At 43.2% G+C, this 13,693-nt stretch overlaps 1 protein-coding gene across 1 annotated transcript in view; it reads right to left on the reverse strand.

The window, feature by feature from the left end:
• Positions 1–3,772: 3,772 nt before the first annotated feature.
• The window catches only part of NSUN3 (NOP2/Sun RNA methyltransferase 3), a 57,325-nt gene continuing 47,404 nt past the window's right edge, over positions 3,773–13,693 (reverse strand). The window contains exon 5 of the mRNA XM_082246807.1: positions 3,773–4,036. Coding sequence (XP_082102933.1) covers positions 3,778–4,036 — 259 coding nt within the window. The 3' untranslated portion in view covers positions 3,773–3,777. The remainder of the gene's footprint in view (positions 4,037–13,693) is intronic.

Here is a 13,693-nt window from a genome sequence, read left to right on the forward strand (position 1 = left end):
GAGACCCAAGTGACTAGCCAGCATGTCCTGGCTGGTCGGAGTGCTGAACAAAGCTGGAATTAGCTTTGATAGACTCTCTGCTATGGTAACCTGGAAGCATTGACCTGATCAAAACCACATATCTTGGTGTATTGAAAGCTTTGAGAGATTTTGGGTCTTATAGACCCAAGATCTCTCCATAAAGAGTACCAGTCACATGCCTATTGCTGTCAGAAGGATATTTACATTCCTTGTGACAGCAATAAAATTGATTATAATAAAAGAAAAAAGGGAAAAAATAAAATAAAGTGTCCCCCCCCCCCCGGTCACGTGCAAAGGTGAAGTGTGTGTTGGTCCCACGCGCTCGCAAACAGAGATCGTCCCATACATGTAAGGTATCACCACGAATATCAGAGCATGGGCAGTAATTCTAGCACTAGACCTCTCTTGGATGTCTAAAGTGGTAACCTGCGCTGAGTAAAAAACATACAAATGACAGTATAAAGTGAACCTCAGTACAAATGATACACATATGTATATATATATATATATATATATATATATATATATATATATATATATACACACAGCTGCAAGAAAAAGTATGTGAACCCTTTGGAATGATCTAATTGGCCATAAAATGTGATCTGATCATCATCTAAGGCTGGCCATACACTATACAATTTTCTTGTTCAACTTTCCTTTAGATTTACCAAAACCATGTAATATAGGGTCAAACCTAAACACTTTCAATTTGTATGCAGTCAGGCAGGCCCTTGCACTACATAGTTTAAGGTAAATCTAAAGGAAATTGAATAAGAAAATTGTATAGTGTATGGCCAGCCTTAGCCATACAACAATAGACAATCACAGTCTGCTTAAACTAATAACACACAAAGAATGAAATGTTGCCATGTTTTTATGGAGCACACCATGAAAACATTCACAGTGCAGGTGGAAAAAGTATGTGAACCCCTACACTAATGACATCTCCAAGAGCTAATTGGAGTGAGATGTCAGCCAACTGGAGTCCAATCAATGAGATGAGATTGGAGGTGTTGGTTACAGCTGCCCTGCCCTATAAAAAACACACACCAGTTCTGGGTTTGCTTTTCACAAGAAGCATTGCCTGATGTTAATGATGCCTCGCACAAAAGAGCTCTCAGAAGACCTACGATTAAGAATTGTTGACTTGCATAAAGCTGGAAAGGGTTATAAAGTATCTCCAAAAGCCTTGCTGTTCATCAGTCCACGGTAAGACAAATTGTCTATGGGTGGAGAAAGTTCAGCACTGCTGCTACTCTCCCTAGGAGTGGCCGTCCTGTAAAGATGACTGCAAGAGCACAGCACAGACTGCTCAATGAGGTGAAGAAGAATCCTAGAGTGTCAGCTAAAGACTTACAAAAGTCACTGGCAAATGCTAACATCCCTGTTAGCGAATCTACAATACGTAAAACACTAAACAAGAATGGATTTCATGGGAGGATACCACCACAGAGGAAGCCACTGCTGTCCAAACAAAACATTGCTGCACATTTACAGTTTGCACAAGAGCACCTGGATGTTCCACAGCAGTACTGGCAAAATATTCTGTGGACAGATGAAACCAAAAAAAATCCTGTTAACCTCAGATAAAGATGCTGAACAGCGCAGATGCACAGATAATGGCCGTACCTTGAAAACGTAATTTCTGACGAAACGTACGTTGAGTTGCGGCGTGCTGATGTCATCCCTGTGTTCCCGGAAGTGAGGACGGGCGGAGGAGCCGACCGGCCGGCGGCTTATCTGTGCATCTGTGCTTTTACTCTGCATTTGTGTAAGTGCATTTCTTTTAAACTTCAATAAATCCTATGGGTTTACGCTATGGAGCTATTAAACTTCTTTTTTATGGTGGCGTTATTTGGGAGCCTCTGAGGGCAGTTCTCTGGGTGTCCATTGGAGTTTATTGGCCATTATCTGTGTATCTGTGCATCTGCACTGTTCAGCATCTTTATCTGAGGTCAACAGGATTTTTTCTGGATGTCTCCTCGATTGGTCACCCTGTTTTGCAATTACGGGCTTGATTTACCATATATCTGGTAAGGAATTAAATTTTACTGGTGGTGGATACTGCACAGCGTGGTGACACCATATTCCTTTTCTTCACGGATCGGGATTTATTGGACTTTTTATTGGTTTCACATTACCCATTTATTTAAATATATATATATATATATATATATATATATATATATATATATATATATGTATCATTTGGACTCATTTAATTGATTGAGGTTCACTTCATACTGTCATTTGTATGTTTTTCACTCAACGCAGCTTGTTTTTTGTTTATTTGGTTTTGGTGATATCACACTGGAAGCTGCAGCTATTTATCTATTTATTTTTCACTTAAGCGTGGTTACATCTTTAATTTTATAAAGTGGTAACCTGTAAAAGCTTTTAAAAGCGTCGCCTATAGATAGTAAAATTTATGTTGTTTGTCGCTGTTGCACGGGTATGCGCAATTTTAAAGGGTAACATGTTTGGTATCTATTTACTCGGCGTAACATCATCTTTTATATTTTACAAACCCGGGAGAATATGTACTGTGTTTTTTTGCATTAACATTCAAAAAGTGTATTTTTTCCCAACAAATTGTGTTTGAAAAACAACTGCGCAAATACCGTGTGACATAAAAAATTGCCATTTTATTCTCCAGGGCCTCTGTTTTTAAAAATATATAATATCTGGAGATTCTAAATCCTTTTCTAGCAAAAAATAAAGGATTGTTACATGTAAACAAAGAGTGCCGGAAAAGGCCTGGTCTAGGAAGTGGATAATTTGTATAGTAAGTACAAATACATTTGTAAGTTGTAAGCCTAGTTTATTTATTTATTTTTTTTTTTAAATAACAAACATATATTTACCTCCTCTCTGCAGTTGGTTTTGCACAGAGCAGCCTGGATCCTCCTCTTTGTGGGTCCCTCTTTGGCTCTCCTGGCCCCCCTTCCCTCCTGTTGGGTGCCCCCACAGCAAGCAGCTTGATATGGGGGTACCCGAGTCGAGTCACAGCTCTGTGTGTCCATTCAGACACAAAGCCGACACATGGCCCCGCCCCCTCTCTTTTCTGATTGGCTGAATAATTTTGATTGACAGCTGCAGGAGCCAATCTTGGGGGGGGGGGGGGGCTGCTGCACACAGAAGGTGTTTTTACCTTAATGCATAGAATGCATTAAGATAAACGAAACCCTGCCTTTACAATCCCTTTAATAAAATGCTGTGGATAATACACCCTTTTGTCTTTTGGTTTTGGACACTTGGGCATGCTCGCTCCCAAGCCAACTCTGTGTGTCCATAAACAGTGGCCCCGTCCCCTGCTCTCTCCTCATTGGCTGTGATTGACAGCAGCGGGTGTCAGTGATTCTCAGCCAACAAGGAGGGAGCTGAGAGAGCCTCTGCTCTTGTGCACATCGCTGGTTCAAGATCGGCTCAGGTAAGTATAAGGACGGGCTGGGGGGGAGCTGCATACTGAGGGTATTTTACCTTAATGCAGAGAATACATTAAGGTAAATAAAAAAAAAAAAAACCTTCTGCCTTTGAACGACTTTAGGAAGGTTCATTGCAAACACTTGTCCTCCAGAAATTATTTTACACTCACATAGGTATTAACACTGCCTATGGAATCCTGGATTGGAATTTGGAATAAGTGACTCCAAAATCTTAATCAACCAACCCAGGCTTCAGTAAAAAATATCAACTACTGACTTCAAATAGTGATAAATAAGTCAAATAAAAACACAGAAACAATGGCTAGAACTATTTTTTTATTAATTTAGATACAAACATGGGGCCCCAGGATTTTTCTTTATCAGGCACAACTAGAAGTCCATGGAGGACATGTTCAGCAAACCTAAATTCGTGAGATAATGTTTTGGCCATGTGACTCAGGTCTACGGGGATAACATCACTGCAGGAGTTCAAGACATCAGAAATGACATCGCTGTTTTCTGCTTTGGAGAGAGTGCATGTAGAATATACCAGAGTTCCTCCGGGTCTAAGGGCATTGATTGCAGACCTGTGCACAATTACAAACAAGAGCAAAGAAAAAAAAAAAAAGCTTTATTTGAAGGAAAAATTGGCCTGTCTGCAAAGTCAGAAACTTCATTTAGCTGGGATATTCTCCCTGTCTGACTTCAAGACATTTATGCTCTAAAATATAATGGTTTGGTTTTCCCTTTAGCAGCTGATGACCTTGCATTAATACACATAATATGGATCCTTCTCTGATCTCCTGAGGAAGCAACTGGGGAAACATGTTGAGATAGAGATGAGAAGAAGACTGCACCCCCATGTATCACTGAATATGTAATAATACCAAAGGACTGGCTGCAATAATATGACGTTTGTTAAATGAAAAGCATAGCCAAAGCTTTTTTTTGGCCGTACTTCTCTTGTAGGTCCTAGATTCAGTGATTGCAAAGTCTTGTTTTTTTTCTTTTTTTAAATAGCAAACATGTTATACTCACCTCCTCAGGGCAGTTGGTTTTGCACAGAGCAGCCCCAATCCTCCTCTTGTCGGGTACCTCTTCGGCTCTCCTGGCTCCTCCCTTCAGTTAAGTGACCCCACAGCAAGCAGCTTGCTATGGGGGCACCTGAGCCAAGTCACAGCTCCGCGTGTCTTTTCAGACACCGAGCCGCAACCCAGCCCTGCCCCCTCTCTCTTCTGATTGGCTGAATGATTTTTAGTAATAGCAGTGGGAGCTAAGCACTGTGCTGCTGTCTTAGCTAATGAGGAGGGGAGTCCCAGGCAACTTAATCCTACAACATCGCTGGATAAAGACAGGCTTAGGTAAGTATTAGGGGAGCTGATTGGGGCTGCTGCACACAGAATTTTTATTTTTTTTTATCTTAACCACTTGCTGACCACCCGCCGGCTTTTTACTGCGGCAGGGCAGCTCGGCTGCATCCAGTCACGTAGTACTACGTGACTGGAGTGCATGTGGTTTCGGTGGCGCGCGCGCGCCGCCGGAGCCGCTCTCCCGCTGTGTTTAGACACAGTGGGAGGCGGGCCACGGGAGGAGAGGCGGCGATCGCCACCTTCCTCCATCGATCATCCGGGAAACGGAGAGAAGATCTGCCTGCTTATATAAACAAAGCAGGCGGATCTTCTCTCAGACAGGCAGGGGCAGATCAGCAGTTTCAGCTAAGCTGAAACTGCGATCTGTCTGTGCCTGTCACAGAACCCCCCCCCCCCCCCCCCCACACACACACACACACACACACACACACACACACTTACACACACACAGTCAGTAAGCACAGAGGCACACATTTAACCCCTTTGATCACCCCCAGTATTAACACCTCCCCTGCCAGTGTCATTTATACAGTAACAGTGAATATTATTTAGCCCCGATTACTGTATTAGTGTCACTGGTCCCCAAAAAGTGTAAAAAATGTCAGTTAGGGGTCCGATCTGTCCGCCGCAATGTCGCAGTCCCACTAAAAATCGCAGATCGCCGCCATTACTAATAAAAAATAAAGAAAGAAAAAGTCCAAAAATCTATCCCGTAGTTTGTAAATGCTATAACTTTTGCGCAAACCAATTAAAATACGCTTTTTGGGATTTTTTTTTACAATAGATATGTAGCAGAATACAAATTGGCCTAAACTGATAAAAAAAATTTATTTTTAAAAATTTTTTATTGGGAATGTTTTATAGCAGAAAGTAAAAAATATGGCGTTTTTTTTTTCCAAAATTGTCACTCTTTTTTTGTTTATAGCGCAAAATCTAAAAACCGCAGAGGTGATCAACTATCACCAAAAGAAAGCTCTATTTGTGGGAAAAAAAAGGACATCAATTTTATTTGGGTACAGCGTTGCATGACCGCGCAATTATCCGTTAAAGTAACGCAGTGCCGAATCGCAAAAAATGGCCTGGTCAGGGGGCAAATCCTTCCGGGGCTGAAGTGGTTAAAGCATAGAATGCAAAAAAAAAAAAAACCTTCTGCCTTTACAATCCCTTTAAAGTGGTTCTAAAGTCAGAAGGTTTTTTTTTTTTATCTTAAGCCCTTCTCCCTAGGTGGACATCATATGATGTCCTAGAGTTAAAGTTGGTAAATCTGAATCATTCCTGCAGCTCCAGTCATCATTCAGATATCTTCTTTTTCAGCCAGTGAATCCTTGTCATGTAAAAGCAATCATAGCGGCTGTTCAGCTGTTTGATTGTTTTTACAAACGGTGGGAGGGGAGGTCTCCCCCTCCCGCTGCCCTCCAGTGCTTCTACTGGCTCGCCCAAGCGATCAGCAAACCGCAAATGACTCGGCCGCGGCGGCTGTTTACCATAGAGCTGACTGAGGACCAAATGTCCCCAGTCATCTCTTTGACCTTCGGAGGCTGGGCATGACGTTATGACATCACACCCGGCCTCAGCAGTTGTAATACTGACGTTTTCCCAGGTGGGAAGCCGAGATCATTTTTTTTTAATCTCAGGCTTTCCAGGCTAAAGGAGAGATCTGGGCACTTATAGACCCCAGATCTCACTGTAAAGAGGACCTGTCATGCTTTATTCCTATTACAAGGGATGTTTACAATCCTTGTAATAGTAATAAAAGTGATTAAAAAAAAAAAAAAATTGAAGGGAAAGTTAAAAAAAAATAAATAAATAAACAATAAAAATAAATAAAATAAACAATAGGATCAAAAAAAATTTAAAGCACCCCCATCCCGGCACACAGAAGCGAATGCATACGTTAGTCGTGCCCACATATGTAGACCGCGTTTAAACGCTACATGTGAGGTATTGCCGCAAATGTTAGATTGAGAGCAATAATTCTAGCCCAAGAGGAGTAACTCTGATGTAACATCATCTTTCATATAATACAAAAAAAAACCCAGGCTAACTTCAGTGTTTTGTTATTTTTTGATTCATGAAACTGTTTTTTTTTCCTAAAGAAAATGCGGAAATTGCTGTGCAAATACCAGGCGACATAAAAAGTTTCAACCACCACCATTTTATTCCCTAGGGTCTCTGCTAAAAAACATGATGTTTAGGGGTTCTGAGTAATTTTCTAGCAAAAAAAAAAAGATTATTTTAACATGTAGGAGAGGAGTGCCAAAATAGGCTCGGGATGGACGTGGTTAATGCATTCTATGCATTAAGATAAAAAAAAAAACCTTCTGTGTGCAGCAGCCCCCCTAATACTTACCTGAGCCCATCTCGATCCAGCGATGTTGCAGGATAGCTTCGGCTGTCTGGGGGCTCTCCCTCCTGATTGGCTGGCACACAGTAGCGAGTGCCATTGGCTCCCGCAGCTGTCAATTAAAGCCAGTGAGCCAATGAAGAGAAAGAAGCGGCGGGGCCGAGCCGCGGATCCGTGTCTGAATAGACATACAGAGCAACGGCTTGGCTCAGGTGCCTCCATAACAAGCTGCTTGCTGTAAGGGCACTTGGCAGGAGGGTGGGGACAGGAGCGCCGGCGAGGGACCAGAGAAGAGGAGGATCAGGGCTGCTCTGTGCAAAATCATCACACAGAGCAGGTAAGTATAAGACCCCATTCACACTGGGGCGACCTGTCAGGTCGCCTGCCATAGAGAAGCTGTGGACCCGTTCTAATAGGAGCGACACAAGTCGCTCCGACTTAGAAAAAGGGTCCGGAGCTTCTTTGGGGCGACCTGGAGCGACCTGCATTGACTTCAATGTTATGAAGTCCGTGCCGGCCGCTCCGAGGTCGCGGTGCGAACTGCGCACCGTGACCTGTGAGGTCGCCCCGGCAAGTCGGATCGCCCCAGTGTGAACGGGGTCTAAAATGTTTGTTATTTTTAAACAAAAAAAAAAACAAGGCTTTAATATCACTTTAGGAGCATCAATAGAAATGAAATTGAATTTATAAGTGGCTTTGTAAAGGGTCTGTATCTTTTTATGCACTTTTACCTTTTGAAATATTTGTTTCTATCCTTGGTATGGTATTAAACGCAAAACCATTAGGCAACTAAATATTGTAATGTTAGTGAACAAACTACAATAATGAGCCGTCATTAACCTTAAAGAATAAGTTTTGTTTGTTTGGTCAAATTGCACAATTATTACATCACATCTTAATGCCATCATTAAGCGGAAGCTGGTACTAACACAAAGAGAAACTGCAGCCAATTAAATGTAATGCTTGTTTTGCTCATTATCTGGTGGGCTATAAAATCAATGTAGAGTGCAAGAATCAGAAAGTTTAGTCTAGTAGACACTTTCAAAAAGAACTTGTCATGAGAGAAATATGTGCAATGCAAGTTATGTGCCTTTTTTAAATGCTTACTCCCTGGTGGTCATAAAGCTATTAGCTAATCACTGTTGTCTATGTATCCAGTGGAGTGATAATGCCTGACGGGAGATGTTGTGGTGGCTCACTAAGGCCTCTTTCACACAGGTGGTAATAACAGGCAGTTAAGCCACAGTTTTACCACTTCCCGACTGCCCACAAAAAGCCTACTCTACAGCTGGAGGGGGCTGTTCACATGGTGCTGCTGCGATGGCTAGTGTCAGGAAAATGTATTGTGGTATATCCAGTTGACAGACGTCACCACCTCTGAAACTGCCCCATTCACTTTGAACTATTGCCAAAACTTTTTTTTTTTTTTTCATTTTGGATAGAGCAAGGGAGAATTATAACCACTATCAGTTTTTTTTTTTTCGCCATTTGTGTCCCATTGCAGAGATTTCCCTTCACTTCCTGTCCTATAGCCAAACAGGAAGTGAGAGGAATTCCCTGCAAGTTAAGGGAATTTCTTGGGGAACCCCAGGTCACTAGAACTAGTGTCCCCATTGGAAGATTTCCTCTCTATTACTTTTCCGAGGGCAACCCAAAATGTGGGATTTTCTTTTACCTTCACTTTCAATGATAATGGTAAACAGAGCAAATAGAAAGGGGGAATCTCCATAACAGGGGTACAGACAGCAATAAAAACCTGACAAAGTATTCTAATCCCTATCCAAAACTAAACAAAAGTTTTGCATTTAGTTATACTTTAAAGAGGTTGTACACTGAGAAAAAAAAATTTTCTCTTCTTTACATCCTGAAAGAGAAACCCATAATGAGCTAGTATGCATCGCATACTAGCTCATTATGAAATACTTACCTTAGAACGAGCCCCCGCCGTGCCGTCCGCTTACCTGTATGACGGGCGACATGTATAGTCGCCCGTCTTCCGGGATCGCGGCATCCGGCCATCTGATTGGCCGGAGCCGCGGTGACGTCACTCCCGCGCACGCGCACGGGAGCCGACGGTCACGGCACAGGGCTCTGAAGGAACGGCACGATCTGCCGTTCCTTCAGAGCGCATGCGCCAGTGACATCACTGGCTGCATTAAAGGTAAATATCTCCTAAACGGTGCATGTTTAGGAGATATTTACAGTACCTATAGGTAAGCCTTAATATAGGCTTACCTATAGGTACAACTTCCTGAGGAGGGTTTACTTCCTCTTTAAGTCTATCAACAGCTTCCTAAAGAAATTGGACACATTAAAACCAACACTTCCACACTAGATCTAAAGGGTATTTAAAGCCTTTTAGGAAGCTGCTGGAAGTCTTCTAAACTACGCCTTTAAAAGAGATGTATGAGATTATTTTTTTCCCCCATTTATACTTACCTGGGTGGATGCAGCATTAGTCTCGCGGCGCTTCTACACTGAAAACTGAGCGATTGAACACCGCTGATTGCTCGGTTCTGATAGCTCCCTGAGTAGAGAGCCGGTAACTGTCAGTCACCGGCTCTCTGCTCTGCCCAATCCTCACTCATTGGAGCGTTGGGCTGTGGAGGGGCAGGAAGCAGCCAGCTCAGCCTATCAGCAGCTCGCCTAGAGGCTGAGCCGGGTGTTGGTCCAGGCACCTGGCGGATCCCGACTCCGTGGTAGTGATGAAACGGTGCCTGGACCGACTTCTGTAACATCAGCAGAGAGCGAACTTAAAGCGGAGTTCCACCTAAAAAACAAAAAAATACATAAAAATACCCCCGGGACAGTCAGGGCTAGTACATTCCACAATGGATAGCCTCTGAACTGTCCCGGGTTGCACTTACCTGCAAGAAGAAATACTTACCTTGAAAATGTCTTCTCCAGCGCTGCCATCTCAGGTGTGGGCAGCTTGAAGCCAGCGCGATCCTCTTCTCCGTCCTCTTCTGTCCCACGATGCACTGCGCCGGCCCCACCGTCACTTCTGGGTCTGCAGCGTCATCCCTGCACAGCTTCTGGGCATGCCCAGAAGCTGTTTAGCAAGGTATGATGGCGCCTGCACCGGAACTGACGTCGGGGCCGGTGCAGGCGCATTGATTCCTGGGAGTGATGACGTTCAGCTCCCAGGAATCATTGCATGCCAGGAAGTGACAAATCGCCGTGCCCGCCGAGGGGAGGAAGAGGAAGTAAGGTAAGTATATTATCTTCTAAACAAGGTAAGTTAAAAAAAAAATTGCGATTATCCATTTGTTTTTCAGGTGACCCGGACCAAGAAGATGGAACGAACTTTCATTTTCGGGTGGAACTCCGCTTTAAGCCCGCTCTCTGCTGAAAATGGGTCACAGGAGTGCAGAACGAACTGCACTCCTGTGATCAATAGGAGATGTACAGCCAAACAAGCTTTGACTGTACATCTCCTTTAAGTATGATCAGGTTCCACATTTATAAATCTCTTATTTCTTCTCAGATACATTTTGCCCTATGGATTTTATTGCCCATTATATTCTTTCTGTGCTTTCTACAAAGCAGCATGTGAACTGTATATACCAGGATGGCTACTGTTATTACAGTGGAACTGGAATAATTGGAAGGAGACTTAAAAACAATAAGAAACTTGACATAGCTGGGATTTAGCTGAACCTCAGTGTTCAAGGTTATACAGAAACACTATATGAAAGAGCTCTGCTTATTTGAGTTTTCTCCAGAACTACAACCGGCATTTATTAAACCTTCTAGCAATCAACCAGGTGCCAGGAAAAGCTTTGCAAAGTTTTGTTTTTAGCTATACCTGGAAACAATATTATATTTAAAGGGCTCCTCTCTCTAGGAGGAATATTATAAATAATACAGTACAAAAATAAAAACCAATGTGCAGGCACAATTCAAAAAATGATCAACTTCACCACTACTTACCTCACACATGAAAAATATGAAATAAAAAACAAAAACATAAAAAAAAACATACTATGCAGTGAAACCAGACTCAGCGTTTCTACCAGCTATGTCAATAAGTAACGTACAGGCAGCAATAAAATGGTGGAGCACACCATTGTCACCTGCCAGTTTAGAAGATAAAAAATAATGAGGCCCTTTGACTTGATGACTGCGTATATTTCCCACCTAGGCAGGCCCGGGTCGATTTTCTCCCATTACTTGGAGTGCTTCTTCCTTATACATTTAAATCTAGGTGTTTATATACTTACCAGTCTTCACGCTGCAAACCTGGATATGACTTCCTTCATATTCTGTATATTGCCTTTTCCTGTATGTTAGTTGTCCATTTTGCAGAGCTGTTTCTCCGTTTACTATGTGGTCATCTTCCATGCTCCTTAAAGAGGAAGTAAACCCTCCTCTGTAACTTGTACCTATAGGTAAGCCTATAATAAGGCTTACCTATAGGTACTGTAAATATCTCCTAAACATGCACCGTTTAGGAGATATTTACCTTACATGCAGCCAGTGACGTCACTGGCGCATGCGCTCTGAAGGAACGGCCGCTCGTGCCGTTCCTTCAGAGCTCCGTGCCGTGACCGTCGGTTCCCGCGCACGTGCGCGGGAGTGACGTCACCGTGCCTCCGGCCAATCAGATGGCCGGATGCCGCGATCCAGGAAGACGGGCGACTGGACATGTCGCCCGTCATACAGGTAAGCGGATGGCATGGCGGGGCTCGTTCTCGGGTAAGTATTTCACAATGAGCTAGTATGCGATGCATACTAGCTCATTATGTGTTTCTCTTGCAGGTTGCAAAAAGAAAACAACATTTTTTTGGGGGTTTACAACCTCTTTAACGTTTACTCCATAATCGTTTCACTGGTCATTTGAGCCTTTGTAATGTGAAAACAGTCAATAAACCCTAAAATAGTTAGGCCCCTTTTCCATGGGCACCCCCATTCCCATCTCCATAGAGGATCCATGGACTGATCCCCTGCTGATTTGGATCAGAAGGGAAAAGAGATGTCACATGATATATTATGTATGTTCCCATCAAAAAGCCTCAAAGTATAACTAAAGGCAAAACTTTTTTGTTTTGGATAGATTGGAGAGGGATTAGTACACCTGTCTGTTTTTATTGCTGTCGGTGCCCCTGTTCTAAAATTTTAATCAGACCCATTGGCTACCTGCGATAGAATTTTGGGGTCTCTAGCAGCTTTGGTTCGCCCGTGACAGCAATTTACCCACGGCGGTGTGTGCGTCCCACCTCAGCCCCTCCTCCTCTCAATCAGCTGTTCGCTAAGTCTTAGAATTTCCTCGGACCTTGTGCGCATGCGCACCGGGGCTCGCACCAGCCGGAAGTGACGAGGTCCGATTTTTTTCACAGGTGCGACAAAATTTTACAACACCCCATTGAGGAGAGTTACCCTGTCTATTTGTCCTGTTTACCATTATCATTGAAAGTGAAAGTAAAAGAAAATCCCAAAGTTTGGGTTGTTCCCAGAACAGCAATAAAGGGGAAATCTTTCAACGGGGGGCCTCCAAGAGATTCCTTTAACCACTTTAAGACCAGGCTTTTTCTAGCACTTTTTGTTTACAAGTTTAAATCAGCATTTTTCACTAGAAAAATTACTTAAAACCCCCAAACATTATACATTTTTTTAGCCCTAGGGAATAAAATGGTGATCGTTGCAAGTTTTGGAATTTGAAAAAATACACTTTAATGAGTAAAAAAAAAAAAACACAATATATACCCCAATTTTTTTTGTAAAATGTAAAACATATTAGGCCGAGTAAATAGATACCCAACATGCGTGTGCCTGTTTAGAGTTACAGAGAAGGTCTAATGCTAGAATTATTGCTCTTGCTCTAACGTTTGCGGTGATACCTCACGTGTGGTGCAAATAGCGTTTACATCCTGTGTTCCTCCTATTTAGGAACACAGGTTTTTAGAAAGCATCCCCTAGGAACACATTTAACCCTTTGATCGCCCCTGGTGTTAACCCCTTCTCTGCCAGTGTCATTAGTACAGTAACAGTGCATATTTTTAGCACTAATTAATGTCACTGGTCCCCCAAAAGTGTAGAAAGTGTTAGGTGTCTGATCTGCCCGCCGTAATGTTGTAGACCCGCTAAAAATCGCTGATCACCGCTATTACTAGTAAAAAAAATGTATAAATAAATAAAAGGACATACCGTATTTATGGGCGTATAACACGCACTTTTTCCTCCTAAAAATAGAGGAAAAAGCAGCAGTGTTATACGCCAATATTAAAAAAAAAGGCCAGGAAGCATCGCCGAGAGCAGAAGGGTCGGGCCGGGCCGAGGAGAAGGAAGGACGAGCTGTCATAAGAGCAGAAGGGGGCAGGCCGGGCCGAGGAGAAGGGAGAACGAGCGAGCGCAGTCATCGGAAGTCCCGCCTATGACAGACGTCACACGTCTCGGCAAAGGAGGCGGGACTTCCGATGACTGCGCTTGCTCGTTCTCCCCGGCCCGGCCCACCCCCTTCTGCTCTTATGACAGCTCGTCCTTCCTTCTCCTCGGCCCGGCCCGGACCGCCCCTTCTACTCTCGGCGCTG

The sequence above is a fragment of the Pelophylax lessonae genome, assembly GCF_965119305.1.
Source record: "Pelophylax lessonae genome assembly, chromosome: 2".
NCBI lineage: Eukaryota > Metazoa > Chordata > Amphibia > Anura > Ranidae > Pelophylax > Pelophylax lessonae.